Raw genomic sequence first — 14,297 nt, forward strand, 5'->3', positions numbered from 1 at the left:
ACCCTCTTAATGTCAACAGCATAACTCCCTAATTTTATTTAAAGCTACTTGGATGTGTAGACTGAGAATCTGTAGTCCCTCTGTGTAACTTCTCAGACCACTGGGAATATATAGAGCAAGTAGAGGGAACTGCAGTGGCCAGGCTTCTAGTACTCCACTGAATTGATGGCTTAGGGTGTACATAGGAATTATTTTGCTGGACACATGCTTGTGTTGTGGTTGGGAATGAGCATGGTCTGGTATCCAAGCATAACCCCTTAGTGTGGTGTGCTAGACATCACAATGTGTGGCTTACTGCATTACCTCCAGTGCCAGTCCCTTAAACATTTCCTTCTCATAAGTCAAACAGCAGGTTACAGTAATGAATGCTGTGCCAATATTTCTAGCAGAATAGGATAAACCTGCACAGGCTTTATTCTCATTCTGATGTCACTGGAAGTTAGAGCAGTAGTTACATTTTTGCTTTTTATGTGATTAATTTTATTCATTTTACACTCTTGACAGAGTTAGTCCCACTAAACCAAGGACTACTTTCAGGGGAGGTTTGAGGTGAGCTGTTGTCTCGAAGGAAGAAATGTAGGGCAGCAGTATGCGTAAAGTTTGTGTATAGTGAGCATCAGAAAATGAGTGAACAGGTCTGATTGTGATAGGCACAGACAGTGGCTGCCAGCACTGGATGTGCAAACCTGTAGTTTTTGCAGACTAAGAAATTACTAATTTGGATAAGAAATTACTAATTTGGAGCAGAAGAGGATAAATCCAGCCCCTTTGTACATTTGCATTTTTAACAATGTGAATGACTAGAGAATGTACTCTAGCCATTCATACTGTTAAAAATGTATTTTGAAGGTAAGGTAGCCAGCAGTTGAAAAAATGCACTAAATTCTGTGGCCTGGTTGGCTGGATTTTTTTCAATTGGTATTTCATATTGAGCCATTTACAACTTTTTTGTGTCTGTTATACTTGTGTATAAATGGATATCTATTTTTTGTGTTGTATGTTGTTGGCTTTTAGGCAAGGGTTCTTGTATTATCCATAATGTGTAATTACTATGCCTGTGTAAGTATTCTCCCCTTCCACCAGTCAGTCCAGCAGATGGGCACTGGGTCTCACTGAGAATCATTCACCCAAGTAATCCACAGAAAGAACCCAGAGTTATGGCAGATTCATACATTTTCAATAGCTAATTCTTGGGAGATTTTTTGTGTAACTTGGCATGTTCTTTTTGTTGCAGGTTTCTTTGTGATACGCCAAAGGAACTGGATGAACTGATTGATAGTCTACACCCTCAGGGTATACGTGAGAGCCAGCTGAAGGAGCGTCTCCAGAAGAGGTAAAGATGTTTTGTAGTACGCTGACAAATTATAGTCACAGGTGTAAATTGAAAGTATTTTGTAAACAAAACTACATTGTTTGTATAAAAATTGTTTGTTAACATTTATCTTGGGACTTATTGCTGCAGTATTCATCATACATGAGAATTCTCAAACTAAGTCTACCCCAACGTCCTGAGCTTTGGATGTCCCCAAGGGTAGGCTGATCTCCTCCCCAAACCTGAGATATAGGACATCTGGTAGTAATGGGAGAGTAAGCCCACACCATCTTCAGTTTTGTCTAGTACTCAGTGTGTCAGTCTCAACCAGGCAACTTCCAGGGAGAAACGTAATTTTTTTCCTGTGTATGTGTACTTGCTATTGCAGTGTATTAAGTTTCGAGATTGATTTTGAGTTGGCGATTTTTATGGCGCTGACATTTTCTCCAGAAAAGATTAACTAGTGTGCTTTTGGTTGGTAGATTCCACAGGAGGATTTTTGCCGTCCGTGTTCTTCCTAAGGGAAGACCACCCTGTTTTGACTTTGCAAGAAGTGCTCATATTTTAAAGAGGCTGTCTAGTATGGTTTACCAGAAAATTTTCCTAGAGCACTGGCCTGATTATGAGCCAAGGGACACCCATCCTTGTTACATTTATGAGAATGACTTTTAGCAGTCCTAAAAAACACCCAGAGAAAAGTTGAAAGAGGAGACAGCAACCAACGCAGGACCCAAGACTTTGGAATTCAGGCCGACTGAGAGCAAACCTGCCAGCAGATTACCCAAATGTAATGACTGCAACAGTGAATACACTCGAACATCTACATTTATGGTAATTGTACACAACTGTACTTTTTGTGCCTTATTCAACCCCCCGAACTATTCGTCTGTTTATTTTTGCAACCAATTATTTTGATACTCTGTTTATCTTTCCAGAAATGGCTTCGGTAAGCCATCAGACTACCGATATTCCAAAAAAAGTAAAGCTAAAGACAGAGACAGACCGCATAGGTCCAAAGCTGCCAACGACACTTCATTAAGCTAGTCTCCAGTTCGCCGGTACTCAGACGCTTTCGCAGCCCCTGATACCTGCTACTTCAGATTCACAGGCCTCTACTGAGACCCATTCGGAGTCCGGTATGCAGTGAGATGCTCCTTCGACTATGGAATATGCGAGTGTCTCTACCTTGGATGGGTGCAGAGCTGTTGTGCAGGCACTGGCTTCTGAGGGTGTATTCAGGCTTACAGACTTGTATTTCAAGCCAACATCATCTTCTTCAAGGCCTAAAACTCGACCCATGCCTAGAAAACTGACGTCCAAACCGCATGGTCAGGCCAATATGCCTAAAAAACAAAGAATGGCTGAATACCTTATTACTTTAATTAGGGGAAGCCAGCCTTCTCCCTCTGAGACCTAGAACTGATTTTCCTTCTGATTCTTCTGATCACGATTCTGAAATTTCTGATTTTTCTGATTACCAGGATTTGCCGTTATCTACCTATGAGGATTCTGATGCAGAGAATTCCATTCCCTCTGCTTCCCCTCCAGAAGATTTTACCTTGCACACTCTTGGGGACATTTCCGCTGGGAAAGCCAGGATTACTGACTCCAAAAAGAGGCTTAGGGAATTCTTACTCCTCCCTCAACACAGGCCTTTAGCTCCCTCCTGTCCTGGACATTGTAGATGATGCCTTCCTGGAATCTAGCCTAGCCCCAGACACTTTACCTCCAGCTCCCAGGAAACTTGACTGGTATAAGAGTACCTGATTCTCACAAGTTCTTTTTCAAGAATCCTACTGCGAATCCAGACACCATTTCCCAAGGACCTAAAGGCATTAAGGCTACAACTGCCAAAAACCCTACCCCCTCTGATGGAGATTCCAGGGCCATGGACAGATGGAGTAAGAATGTATACACTTCTGCTACTGTGGCCATTAGGGCCTTAAACTGACAGTTTCATATGTTATATATTAAAGTATCAGCAGCATATTATGGGACTACTTAAACAGAAAATGATGATTCCTGACTTTGCTGAAAGTAAAGAATTACAGGATTTAATGCATTCTGCTGAACAAGTTGGTAAACATACTTTGCAGTGTGGTTTTGACTCTTTAGAAGCATCTTGCAGGACTGCTGTCGCTGTGTCTGTACTTGGAAGGCATGCTTGGCTTGAGGAACAATCTTTTCCAGATCATGTTAAAGCTAAATTACTGGATGCTCCCTTAAACCAAGGCCGCCTGTTTGGCAACAAAGCAGAAGTACTTACAAAGATGGAGGGAAAAGCTAAATCTATGCAAACTGGTAAAGATTTCCTACAAGTACAGCCTCCTAGATTTAGTAGGCATTGGACCTCCTCGAATTGGTCCTTTCCTGCCTCTTCCAAGCCTTCTCAGTCCAAACCCAGAACCAGCAGTACACCCAGGCTACAGTCCCAAGGTACAAGCGTAAGCAGTGGGGGGGGGCTCCCACTTCCAAAGCAGGGAGTAGTAAGGCTCCCCCCTATGGTAAACTGTCTCAGTTACTTAAGTTAAAACCTTCCAAGCCCTGCTCAGGTGACCATTCCTTTAGGGGGAAAGATTGCCCTGCATGCAAAAAATTGGGAACTCATTACCCATGACAAATGGGTTTTAAATATAGTTTCCCAAGGATACAGATGCCACTTCACTCCTTACCCAACCCCAAACAGTTGGCCAGACCTACTCCCAAATCAGTGGGCAGAGGCTCAAAAGCAAGTTCTCTCTCTTTTAAGCATCAGGGCTATTCATCCTGTCCCAGAAGAATGGGGGCAAGGTTTCTAATCAAGACTTTTCCTGGTACCCAGAAAAGACTATTCCTGGTATCCTATCCTGGACCTGTCTATCCTAAACACAGGTTCATAGGTAGGTACTAGGCTATCTGCCGGAGGGCATTTATAAGCCTAGTCAGTGTGTCTGCTTTCGCTGCCTCATTGATTAACTGAGTCTCTGTCAAGCAGAGCAAATGAAGTGATCCCAGGAGTTTTTCTTTTACCCATCCACTCGTCAAGGCTTCTCTTGAGTGTTAGTGAGGGGCTCTGCCTAATGTAGTTAGGAATTTTGTTCCAAAGCATGTGGAGTCTCTGTGACTGAAATTTATCCCTCCAGCATGTTCTTTTTATTGTTGTGGCGAGGTTTAGCTCACTAGAGCACGTGGCTCGCAGTGACTTGGATTTCTTTAGGTGGAGCATGTCCAGCAATTCTGAGTTGGACATGGCTTTGCAAGTCAGGCAGAGATCACCTCTGAGTAAGCGATATGCCACTGAGTACAGCCGGAGTTTTTTCAGTCGGGCTGCATAGGACACATATGATCATCGTGTTTCACTGTTGCAGTCATTACACTTGAGTTATCCTGCTGGCAGGTTACCCGCAGTTGGCCTGAATTCCAAAGTCCTGGTCCGGCGTCGGTTGCTGTTGCCTCTTCCCTGATGTCAGTGCGCCAGGGGTATAAAAGATGCAGCAGACGCCATTTTCTCCAGTCTTTCTTGCTGTGCGGTGCCTGAAGCAAAAGCAGTTCGCAAGTGCCGGTCGGCCGACTCCTGAGATTTTCGAAATCTAATTTCAGATCCGAAGTCTTCAATAAAGCTAAGTACCCCGTTTGGGAAACTTTTTACTTGCTCCAGACCGATGTGAGAAAAAGTTAACAATTGTATTTCTTGTGGGAAGCAAATACCTCATAAGGATTTTCATTCTTACTGTATTCCTTGCCTAGGCCCTGACCACGAAGTTGCTAGTTGTCGGCTTTGTGCTAGATATAACCAACACACTATTAAGCATCTGTACGATTTTGCTTTTCATTATTTTGGCAGAAGGTTTAACTATATAATGCCGTTGGCACAACTGACGACCGGAATTCATAAAAAGCGCAAGGATAAAGACAAGGACGAGCATCCGAGGTCCAAAACCGACAAAGCCTCTTCTAGTCCAGTCACCGGTGCTCAGTGAGGCGCTTTCGCAGCCCCTGACTCCCGCTACGTCAGAGTCACAGGCTGCCTCCGACTCCCATGTGGAGACAGCTAGGCCTCTGGATACTCAAGTTAGTTGCCCTTCGGAAATTAATCCCTCAGATGGGTCCGGAGCCGGTGAGCAGGCATCTGCTTCTGAGGGTGTCTTCAGACCTACTCAACTTTATATAAAGCCTACTTCAGCATCCAAGACCAAGTCTAAAACAGTTTTAAAGACAAGGAAACCAGTACCGCATTCTTCAGGACGGACTTCTATGCCTAAGAAACAGATGCTCAAAATGGCCGAAGACCTAATTACTCCTGATAAGAGGCCTAGGCAAGACACTGAATATGATTCCTCTGATCAGGTTTCCATTTCCTCTGATTGCTCTTCTGATCAGGGATATTCTGTTCCCCCCTGTGAGGATTCTGATGCTGAAGATTGTATTCCTTCAGCTTCTCCTCCTGAGGACTATTCATTTGGGGAAACCCTGCATACCATGAGGGAGCATTTCCACTGGGAGAGCCAAGATTATTCCGATTCTAAGAAAAGACTTAGAGACTTTCTTTTACTTCCTCAGCACAGACCTCTTGCAATTCCCCGTTCTAGACATAGTAGATGATGTCTTTTCAGAGTCCGGTCTGTCTCCAGACTCTCTACCTCCTGCCCCTGTTAAGCTGGACAGATACTACAGGGTTCCAGACTCCCATAAATTTCTTTACAAAAACCCTGCTGCTGACCCAGAAACTATCTCACAGGGTCCCAAAGGGGTCAAGGCTGCTTCTGCTAAAAACCCTGTCCCCTCAGATAGAGATTCTAGGGCTTTGGACAGATGGGGGAAAAAAGTTTACACTTCTGCTACCTTGGCAGTAAGGGCATTAAATTGTCAATTTCATATGCTCAAATATCAGCAGTACTTAATGTCTTTGTTAAAACAAAAAATGTTGACAAATTCTGAATATTCTGAGAAAAAGATTTGCAGGATTTATTGCATGCAGCTGAACAAGTGGGAAAACATACTTTGCAATGTGGCTATGATTCACTGGAGGCCTCATGCAGGGCCGCGGTTACAGGTTCTGTTATTAGAAGGCATGCTAGGTTAAAGGTACAGAATCTGCCTAATCATGTTAAAGCAAAATTATAGGATGCTCCATTACAGCATGATGCTTTCTTTGGGTGTTAAGGCAGAAGAGGTGTTGAAAATGGAGGATAAGCCAAACTCTATGCAGACAGTAAAGGATTTCTTACAGGGACAGCCACCCAGATTTAGCAGGAACTGGCCCTCTAAGAATTGGTCCTTTCCGGTGTCAGACCACAAAGAGGCAGATTCAGATGCCCTAGAGGCAGGCAACAGCCCCAGCACTCATACAGGCCCAAACAATGGGGTGCTTCTACCTCCAAAAGTGGAGAAGACAAATCACAGCCTTATAGAAAACAGTCCCAATGACTTCCCTCTGCCAATGCCAAGCACTTATTTTTTGGCAGCACCCTTAGGGGGAAAGCTAGCACTTTTTTCACAAAACTGGCACAAGATCACCCAGGACAAATGGGTCTTAAATATAGTCTCTCAGGGCTACAGGTTCCACTTTCACACCCTTCCAAAGGCAAAAAGTATGCCAGACCTGCCACGCAATTAATGGCAGCAGGCACAAAAACAAGTTTCATCTCTCATGGACATGGGGGCTATTCAGCCAGTGCCACAACTAGAGCAGGGACAAGGCTACTACTCAAGACTTTTCTTAGTCCTAAGAAAGGACAAAGCCTGGAGACCAATTCTGGACCTGTCTATTCTTAATACTTTTCTGGACGTCCCAAAATTCAAAATGTTGACTCTACAGCAGCTTGTGCCCATGCTGGACAAGAAGGCTTGGCTTGTAACTTTGAACCTCAGAGGCATACCTGCATGTCCCAATCAGACAATCTTGCCGAAGATACCTCCGATTCATAGCTGGCTCAATACACTACCAATTCTCTGCACTGCCCTTTGGCTAATCTACTGTGCCCAGGGTCTTCACAAAATGCCTGGCACCAGTAATTGCATTTTGCAGACAGAGGAATTCAAATATATCCCTACTTGGACGACTGCCTTATTCAAGCAAAGAACGAAGATATTGTACTACAGCATCTGGCATTTGCAAAAAGATTACTAATTTGCCTAGGGTACACAGTAAACGAAAAGAAATCAAAACTAGTACCCTCTCAAGAGATAATATTCCTGGGTGCAAGCTTAAGTACAACTGCCCAGATGGCTTATCTCACGCCAGACAAAGGCATCTGACTTCTTACTTCAAAAACATGACAACAAAGACCCAGTTATCTGCAAGAAAAATTCTGCAGGCTCTGGGCTACATGGCATCCTGCATTCTACTTATTCCATATGCAAGACTGCATATGAGGAAAACTACAATGGTATCTAAAAAGTGTTTGGACTCAACATTGCCACAGCCTGGAAACAGTAATTACTCTCATTCCCTGCCTGCAACAGGAATTTCAGTGGTGGGCACAGGCCTGCCACCACAACAAGGGACAGCCATTCACCTTACCCACTGCCAGGCAGACACTAACAGATGCATCAGATTATGCTTGGGGGGCGCACATGGCAGGAAAATGTATTCAGGGCACATGGCCCACAAACCAAATGCATCTTCATATCAATCAAAAAGAGATGCTAGCTGTACAAAATGCCCCGACAGCCTTCAAGGACTTACTTCATCCAGGACAACTGATAAAGACTGACAATACTAAAGTCATGTGGTACAAAAACAAGCAAGGGGGGGCACACATTCCTACCCCCTCTGCAGACAAGCCATGACTTTGTGGAACACAGCATTGACTTATCAAGTACATCTGCAAACACAATTCCTACCAGGAAAGACAAATACTTTGGTAGACGAACTAAGCAGAAACCTCATGGATCCTCACGAGTGGAAACTAGATCCACAAATCTTCAACACTATAACCGGGAAATGGGGATGCCCAGACATAGATCTATTCGCTTCCCCTCACAACCGCCAGCTACAGAGATTTTGCACTCGGACTCATCACAAGCAAGCATGGAAAGTGGACGCCCTTTCATTCAGCTGGAAAGCCCTTACAGTATATGCCTTCCCTCCTCTGCTTCTCCTCTCAAAGGTACTCCTAAAGGTCAGACGAGAAGCCAAAAATGATACTGATTGCCCCAGACTGGCCACACCAGCACTGGTACCCAATCCTAAAGAGCTTGTCAGGGTCCAGCCTGGACATTGCTTCTAATACCTCATTTGCTGACCCAGCAGAACAATCAGATCCTGCACAGCCAACTCAGAACCCTAAATCTGGCTGCATGGCGGATAATGTAATCATTCAGAACACACCTCTCTCTAAAGCAGTCATGGATGTTATTTTGGAGGCCAGGAGGCCTAGCACCAGAAAATCTTATGCAGAAATATGGGAGAGATTCTGTGCTTGGAACCAAGTGCAGGGAATTGACTCGCTTTTACCAAATATTCCTCAGATTTTGCAATACCTAACAGATGCTGGACAAAGGCCTATCCTTCTCATCACTTAAGATCCATGCCTTTGCCATTTCAGCTCATTACAATACGGTCCCACCTATTTTTTTCTCATCCACTGGTAAGACAGATGTCCTTCAAGGATGCATCTGCAGTCATAACATATGGGTTGTCCTGCCTCAGGCAGCCCTTCGGTCGGCCGGATTCCAAAGTCTGGGTCTGGCCTCTGCTGATGTCGCACTTTCCCCGATGTCAGAGCATCTGGGGTATAAAGGCATCAGCCGACAACATTTTCCCCAGTCTATCTTGCCGCGCGATGCCCGAAGCAGAAGCTGTTCGCAAGTGCCGGTCGGTCAGATCCAGTGAATTCAGCTACCGAAGACTTCGAAAAAAGCTGAGTACCCCGTTGGGGACTCTTTCTTGCCTCAGCCGATGTCAGACAAAGTAAATAATTGTTTAACTTGTGGGAAACAAATACTTCATAAGGATTTCCATTCCTACTGCCTTCCTTGCTTAGGCCCAGACCACGACGTATCGGCCTGTTTAGCCTGTGCTTCCTTCAACCGACGAACTCTTAGACGTCGGTCAGAGTTTGCAGAGGAATTTTTTGGAGCCGCTTTTGCTTATAAAATGCCGTCTGAGACTCCGACTTCGCATATGGTGAAAAAACGGAAGAAAAAGGACTGACACTCGCGGCCCGCGGTTTCGGCTGAAACCACGGCTAGGCCTACCGCGAGTGTCTCGGTTTCGGCCGAAACAGAGTCCTCTGAGATTCCTTCTTCCGAACCCATACATCTGACCACCGAGGCCCGAGAGGCCCCGGCTGAGTCGGCTACCGAACTTCCTACCGAAACCAGTGTTCAGGAAATGTCCGACACCATACCTTTGGACATTTCTACTCCTGCACGTGGGGCAGCTAGGCCCCCTGCTTCCATGTCCATTAAGGCTTTTTCTAGGGCTAAAGCTGCCAAACTATCTAAAGCTTTGCCTACCAAAACTACCTCCCAGAGGCCTTCCTCTAGTTCACAGATCCTCAGCCTTGCTGAGGACCTTATTTCATTAATTAGGGGTTCACAACCTCACCCAGACAGGGCCTCTCGCCCTCCTCTGGACAAAAGGCCCAGGACTGACCCCTCTGACCCACACTCTTCAGATGATTCCACGGATGGGTCTGAGTTGTCAGACCACCAGGAGGGGGCTTACTCGCCTTATGAGGATTCAGATGCTGAGGAATCTATCCCTTTGGCCTCCCCTGCTGAAGAGTTTTCCTTTGGTGAGACCCTACACTCCATGAGAGAGCATTTTCAATGGCAAGGTCAGGATTTCTCCGATTCTAGAAAAAGATTAAGGACCTTTTTGCATTTGCCTCAACATAGGCCCTTAGCTATACCTCCTGTTCTGAATGTAATTGATGATGTGTACAATGATGTCAGTACAGCCCCTGATACTCTTCCTCCGGCCCCTGCCAAACATGACAGATACTACAGGGTCCCGGATTCTCATTTCCATCTGTATAAAGCCCATTCTGCAGACCCAGAAACTATTTCTCAGGGCCCTAAAGGGGTTGCGGCCGCTACTGCCAAAAATCCTCTACCCTCTGAAAGAGAGTCTATAGCTTTAGAGAGATGGGGAAAGAAGGTATATACCTCTGCAACTCTTTCTGTCAGGGCATTAAATTGTCAGTTTCATATGATACAGTACCAAGAGTATATGTTAGATGAATTGAATAAGAAACTGTCTTCTCCTGAACCCCTAGACCGTAAATCCCTTCAGGATTTGGTACACAATTCACAACAGGTTAGTAATCATTTCTTAAAATGTGGCTATGATGCACTGGAGGCTTCATTTAGATCAGCTATGACTGGCGCAGTTATTCGTAGGCATGCCTGGCTGAAGGAACAATCTTTGCCAGACCATGTTAAAGCTAAACTGGATGCTCCAATGGAGAAACAAAATTTATTTGGCTCCTCTGCTCAGGAGATCATAAAAAAGGTTGAAGAAAAGGCAAAATATGTGCAAACAGTTAAAGATTTCCTGCAAGTACAACCACCGAGATTCAGCAGAAACTGGCCTACTAAGAATTGGTCCTTTCCAGACTCGGACAGAGCCCAGAGAGGCAGGAACAGGCGCCCTAGAGGCAGAGGTCAATCGAAGGGCTCCTACAGAGGCCGTCAGTGGCAGCCTGCCAACCAGAGGAGTAGTGCAACAACAACAACCACTACACCAGGACAGGCTCAATGACTTAACTCTGATTCCGCCTACCAGGGATCAACTGGAAGCACCCTTGGGCGGAAAGCTGGCTTTATTCTCCAAAAACTGGCATTATATTACAAAGGATACATGGACACTGCAAATAATAGACAAAGGATACAGGTTCCACTTCCACACTTTGCCAAAAAGAATCGGAATGCCAAACCTTCCACCAAATCAGAGGGCAGAGGCTTTAAGACAGATCAACAATTTACTTCAGATGAAAGCTATAGAAAAGGTACCATGTTCAGAACAAGGTCAAGGATTTTACTCCAGACTATTCCTTGTACCAAGAAAAGAAAATCAATGGAGGCCTATTCTCGACCTGTCCGCACTGAACACTTATCTCATTGTGCCACAATTCAAGATGCTGACCCTACAGCAACTTCTTCCCATGCTGGGCAAGGAGTCTTGGCTGGTGACTCTAGATCTCAAGGAAGCATACCTGCACGTCTGTATTCGACCAAGTTGCAGAAGACACCTCAGATTTCTTGCAGGATCAGAGCATTATCAATTCTCAGCATTGCCCTTTGGCTTATCTACTGCGCCCAGAGTATTCACGAAATGCCTGCATCAGTAATTGCACATTGCAGACTACAGGGAATTCAAATTTACCAATACCTGGACGACTGCTTAATACAAGCGGACAACAAGGGAAATTTGATAAAGGACTTGGCCTATGCCATGCACCTGCTACAGACCTTGGGATACACAGTCAACATCCAAAAGTCAAGACTAGTTCCATCCCAAAGGATAACCTTTTTGGGTGCAGATCTGGACACGACCACCCAAATGGCCTTTCTCACAGAAGAAAAGCAAAAGCAACTTCCAGATTACTTCATGCTTCTGACAAGACAAACTCAGCTTACTGAAAGGAAAATCCTGCAAGCCCTGGGTTACATGGCATCCTGCATAATTCTGATACCACATGCCAGGCTGCATATGAGGAAATTACAATGGTACCTAAGGAGTGTATGGTCTCAACACAGTCACAGTTTCGAAACCATGATACCAATCATTCCATGCCTTCAAAAGGAATTCCTGTATTGGGCTCAGGCCTGCCAGTCCAACAGAGGGTTGCCTTTCAACAAACAAAAAACAAGCCAGACCATCACCACGGACGCCTCAGACCAAGGATGGGGAGCACACATGGAGGGCAAATGTATCCAAGGCCTATGGCCTCAAGGACAGCTAAGCATGCACATAAACCAAAAGGAAATGCTGGCAGTGAGGCATGCAATCGAGGCCTTCAAACCCTTCCTCCAACAAGGCCACCTGTTAATAAGGACAGACAACACCACGGTCATGTGGTACATAAACAAGCAGGGAGGCACACACTTTTACCCACTATGCCGGATGGCTATGAATCTGTGGGAACTATGCCTGAATCTCAATATCCAACTACAGTCCCAATTCGTGCCAGGGAAAGAAAATACACTGGCAGACAGCTTAAGCAGAACTACCATGGATGCACACAAATGGATGCTGCACCCAGACATCTTCCAACTCATAGCAAAGACATGGGGAATGCCGGAGATAGATCTGTTCGCCTCCCCACTCAACCATCAACTGAAGACATTCTGCTCAAGGACATACCACCCACAAGCTTGGAGGGTGGACTCTCTCTCTTTCAGCTGGAAAGCCCTAACAGTATATGCCTTCCCACCTCTCCCATTGATGCACAAGGTTCTACTGAAGATCAGGGAGGAACAGCCAAGAGTGATACTAATAGCTCCAGACTGGCCAAGGCAACACTGGTACCCATTATTGAGAAGCATGTCTCGGGCAAAATCATGGCCTCTCCCCCTATGGCCTCTTCTTCTGACGCAGAACAATTTCAAGACCCTGTATCCCAACTTGAAAACATTGCAGCTAACTGCTTGGAAAATTCCTTAAATCCCAATCAAACTGTTTTATCTCAGAGGGTAAAGGACATTATCCTGGAGGCTTGCAGGCCTTCCACAAGGAAGACATACTCAGCTAAATGGAAGAGGTTTCTCATTTGGAGCACATCAAAAGGCTCCGATGTCACAGTGCCAAACATAACACATATCCTAGAATACTTAGCAGAATTGTTCCACAATGGCCTGTCCTATTCTTCCATTAAGATTCATGCTTCAGCAATTTCAGCAGAATACAATGTGGATCCGCCTATCTTCTCGCACCCTCTCCTCAGACAATTTCTGAGAGGGATCAAAAATATTAAACCTCCAAGAAGACCCCCTCTACCTGCTTGGGATCTTAACTTTGTGCTGGAGAAACTGACACTTCCTCCTTTTGAACCAGCAGCATCGGCGGATCTACAGTTTCTGTCTTGGAAAACTGCATTCCTTCTGGCAATCACTTCAGCAAGAAGAGTATCTGAGTTGCAAGCATTAATGGCAGTGCAGCCATTTCTTATTTTCCACCAGGACAGGGTTTCACTAAGAACCAATCCTACTTTTATGCCAAAGGTGTTACCTAGGGTATCCTTGAACCAAACTATCCACTTGCCTACATTCTTCCCTAATCTACAGAATAGAGGGGGAAAAACTTTTGCACACCCTGTATATACACAGGCAACTACGCTACTACTTGGACAGAACAAAAACTAGCAAAAAAAAAACTGACCAACTTTTTGTAGCATATGCTACTGGGGTGCAAAGAAGAGCAATTTCCAAACAGACAATTTCAAAATGGATAGGAAATTGCATTCGATTTTGCTACTCCTTTCATGGAAAGACAGTTCCTGAAAACAGGCCTCATTCCACAAGGGCCACGGCCACCAAGGACATTTTAGAAGCTGCTACTTGGAGCTCCATGCATACATTTGCCAAGCATTACAATCTACCTTTATACTCCAGATCCAGAGCAGGTTTTGCAACTGCAGTCCTGCAGGGGATCTTAACTACACCATCCTTTTCTTAGTACCTCCTCCCCCAGGTTGGCTATGGTATTCTACCCATATGTTATGACTGCAGATGCATCCTTGAAGGACATAGTACAGTTTTGTACCTACCATAAATGTAGATGTCCGATAGGTATGCATCTGCAGTCAGGATTACCCTCCCTCCTACCCCTCTGTGGTATTCCTAGGGTACTTGCCCCTCTTTTAGCTAGCTGGGGGAATCTATTATGGTGTATTTGTTTGTTTATACATGTATATAATTTTGCAAATGTTTGGAACTTTTCTGCATTTATCCAAATTTAGCCTTCCTAGAGGGCACCTGGCATCTGGGGCAAGAAAAACTGAGGAAAAAGGTGTCGGCTGATGCTTTTATACCCCAGACGCTCTGACGTCGGGGA

General features: G+C 45.0%; 1 protein-coding gene across 1 annotated transcript in view; it reads left to right on the forward strand.

The window, feature by feature from the left end:
- The window catches only part of BAZ1B (bromodomain adjacent to zinc finger domain 1B), a 2,173,382-nt gene that overhangs the window by 904,787 nt on the left and 1,254,298 nt on the right, over nt 1-14,297 (forward strand). The window contains exon 11 of the mRNA XM_044054836.1: nt 1,235-1,333. Within this exon, the coding sequence (XP_043910771.1) occupies nt 1,235-1,333 (99 nt within the window). The remainder of the gene's footprint in view (nt 1-1,234; nt 1,334-14,297) is intronic.

The sequence above is a fragment of the Protopterus annectens genome, chromosome 13.part0 (genome assembly GCF_019279795.1).
Source record: "Protopterus annectens isolate FY-2018-M chromosome 13.part0, PAN1.0, whole genome shotgun sequence".
NCBI lineage: Eukaryota > Metazoa > Chordata > Ceratodontiformes > Protopteridae > Protopterus > Protopterus annectens.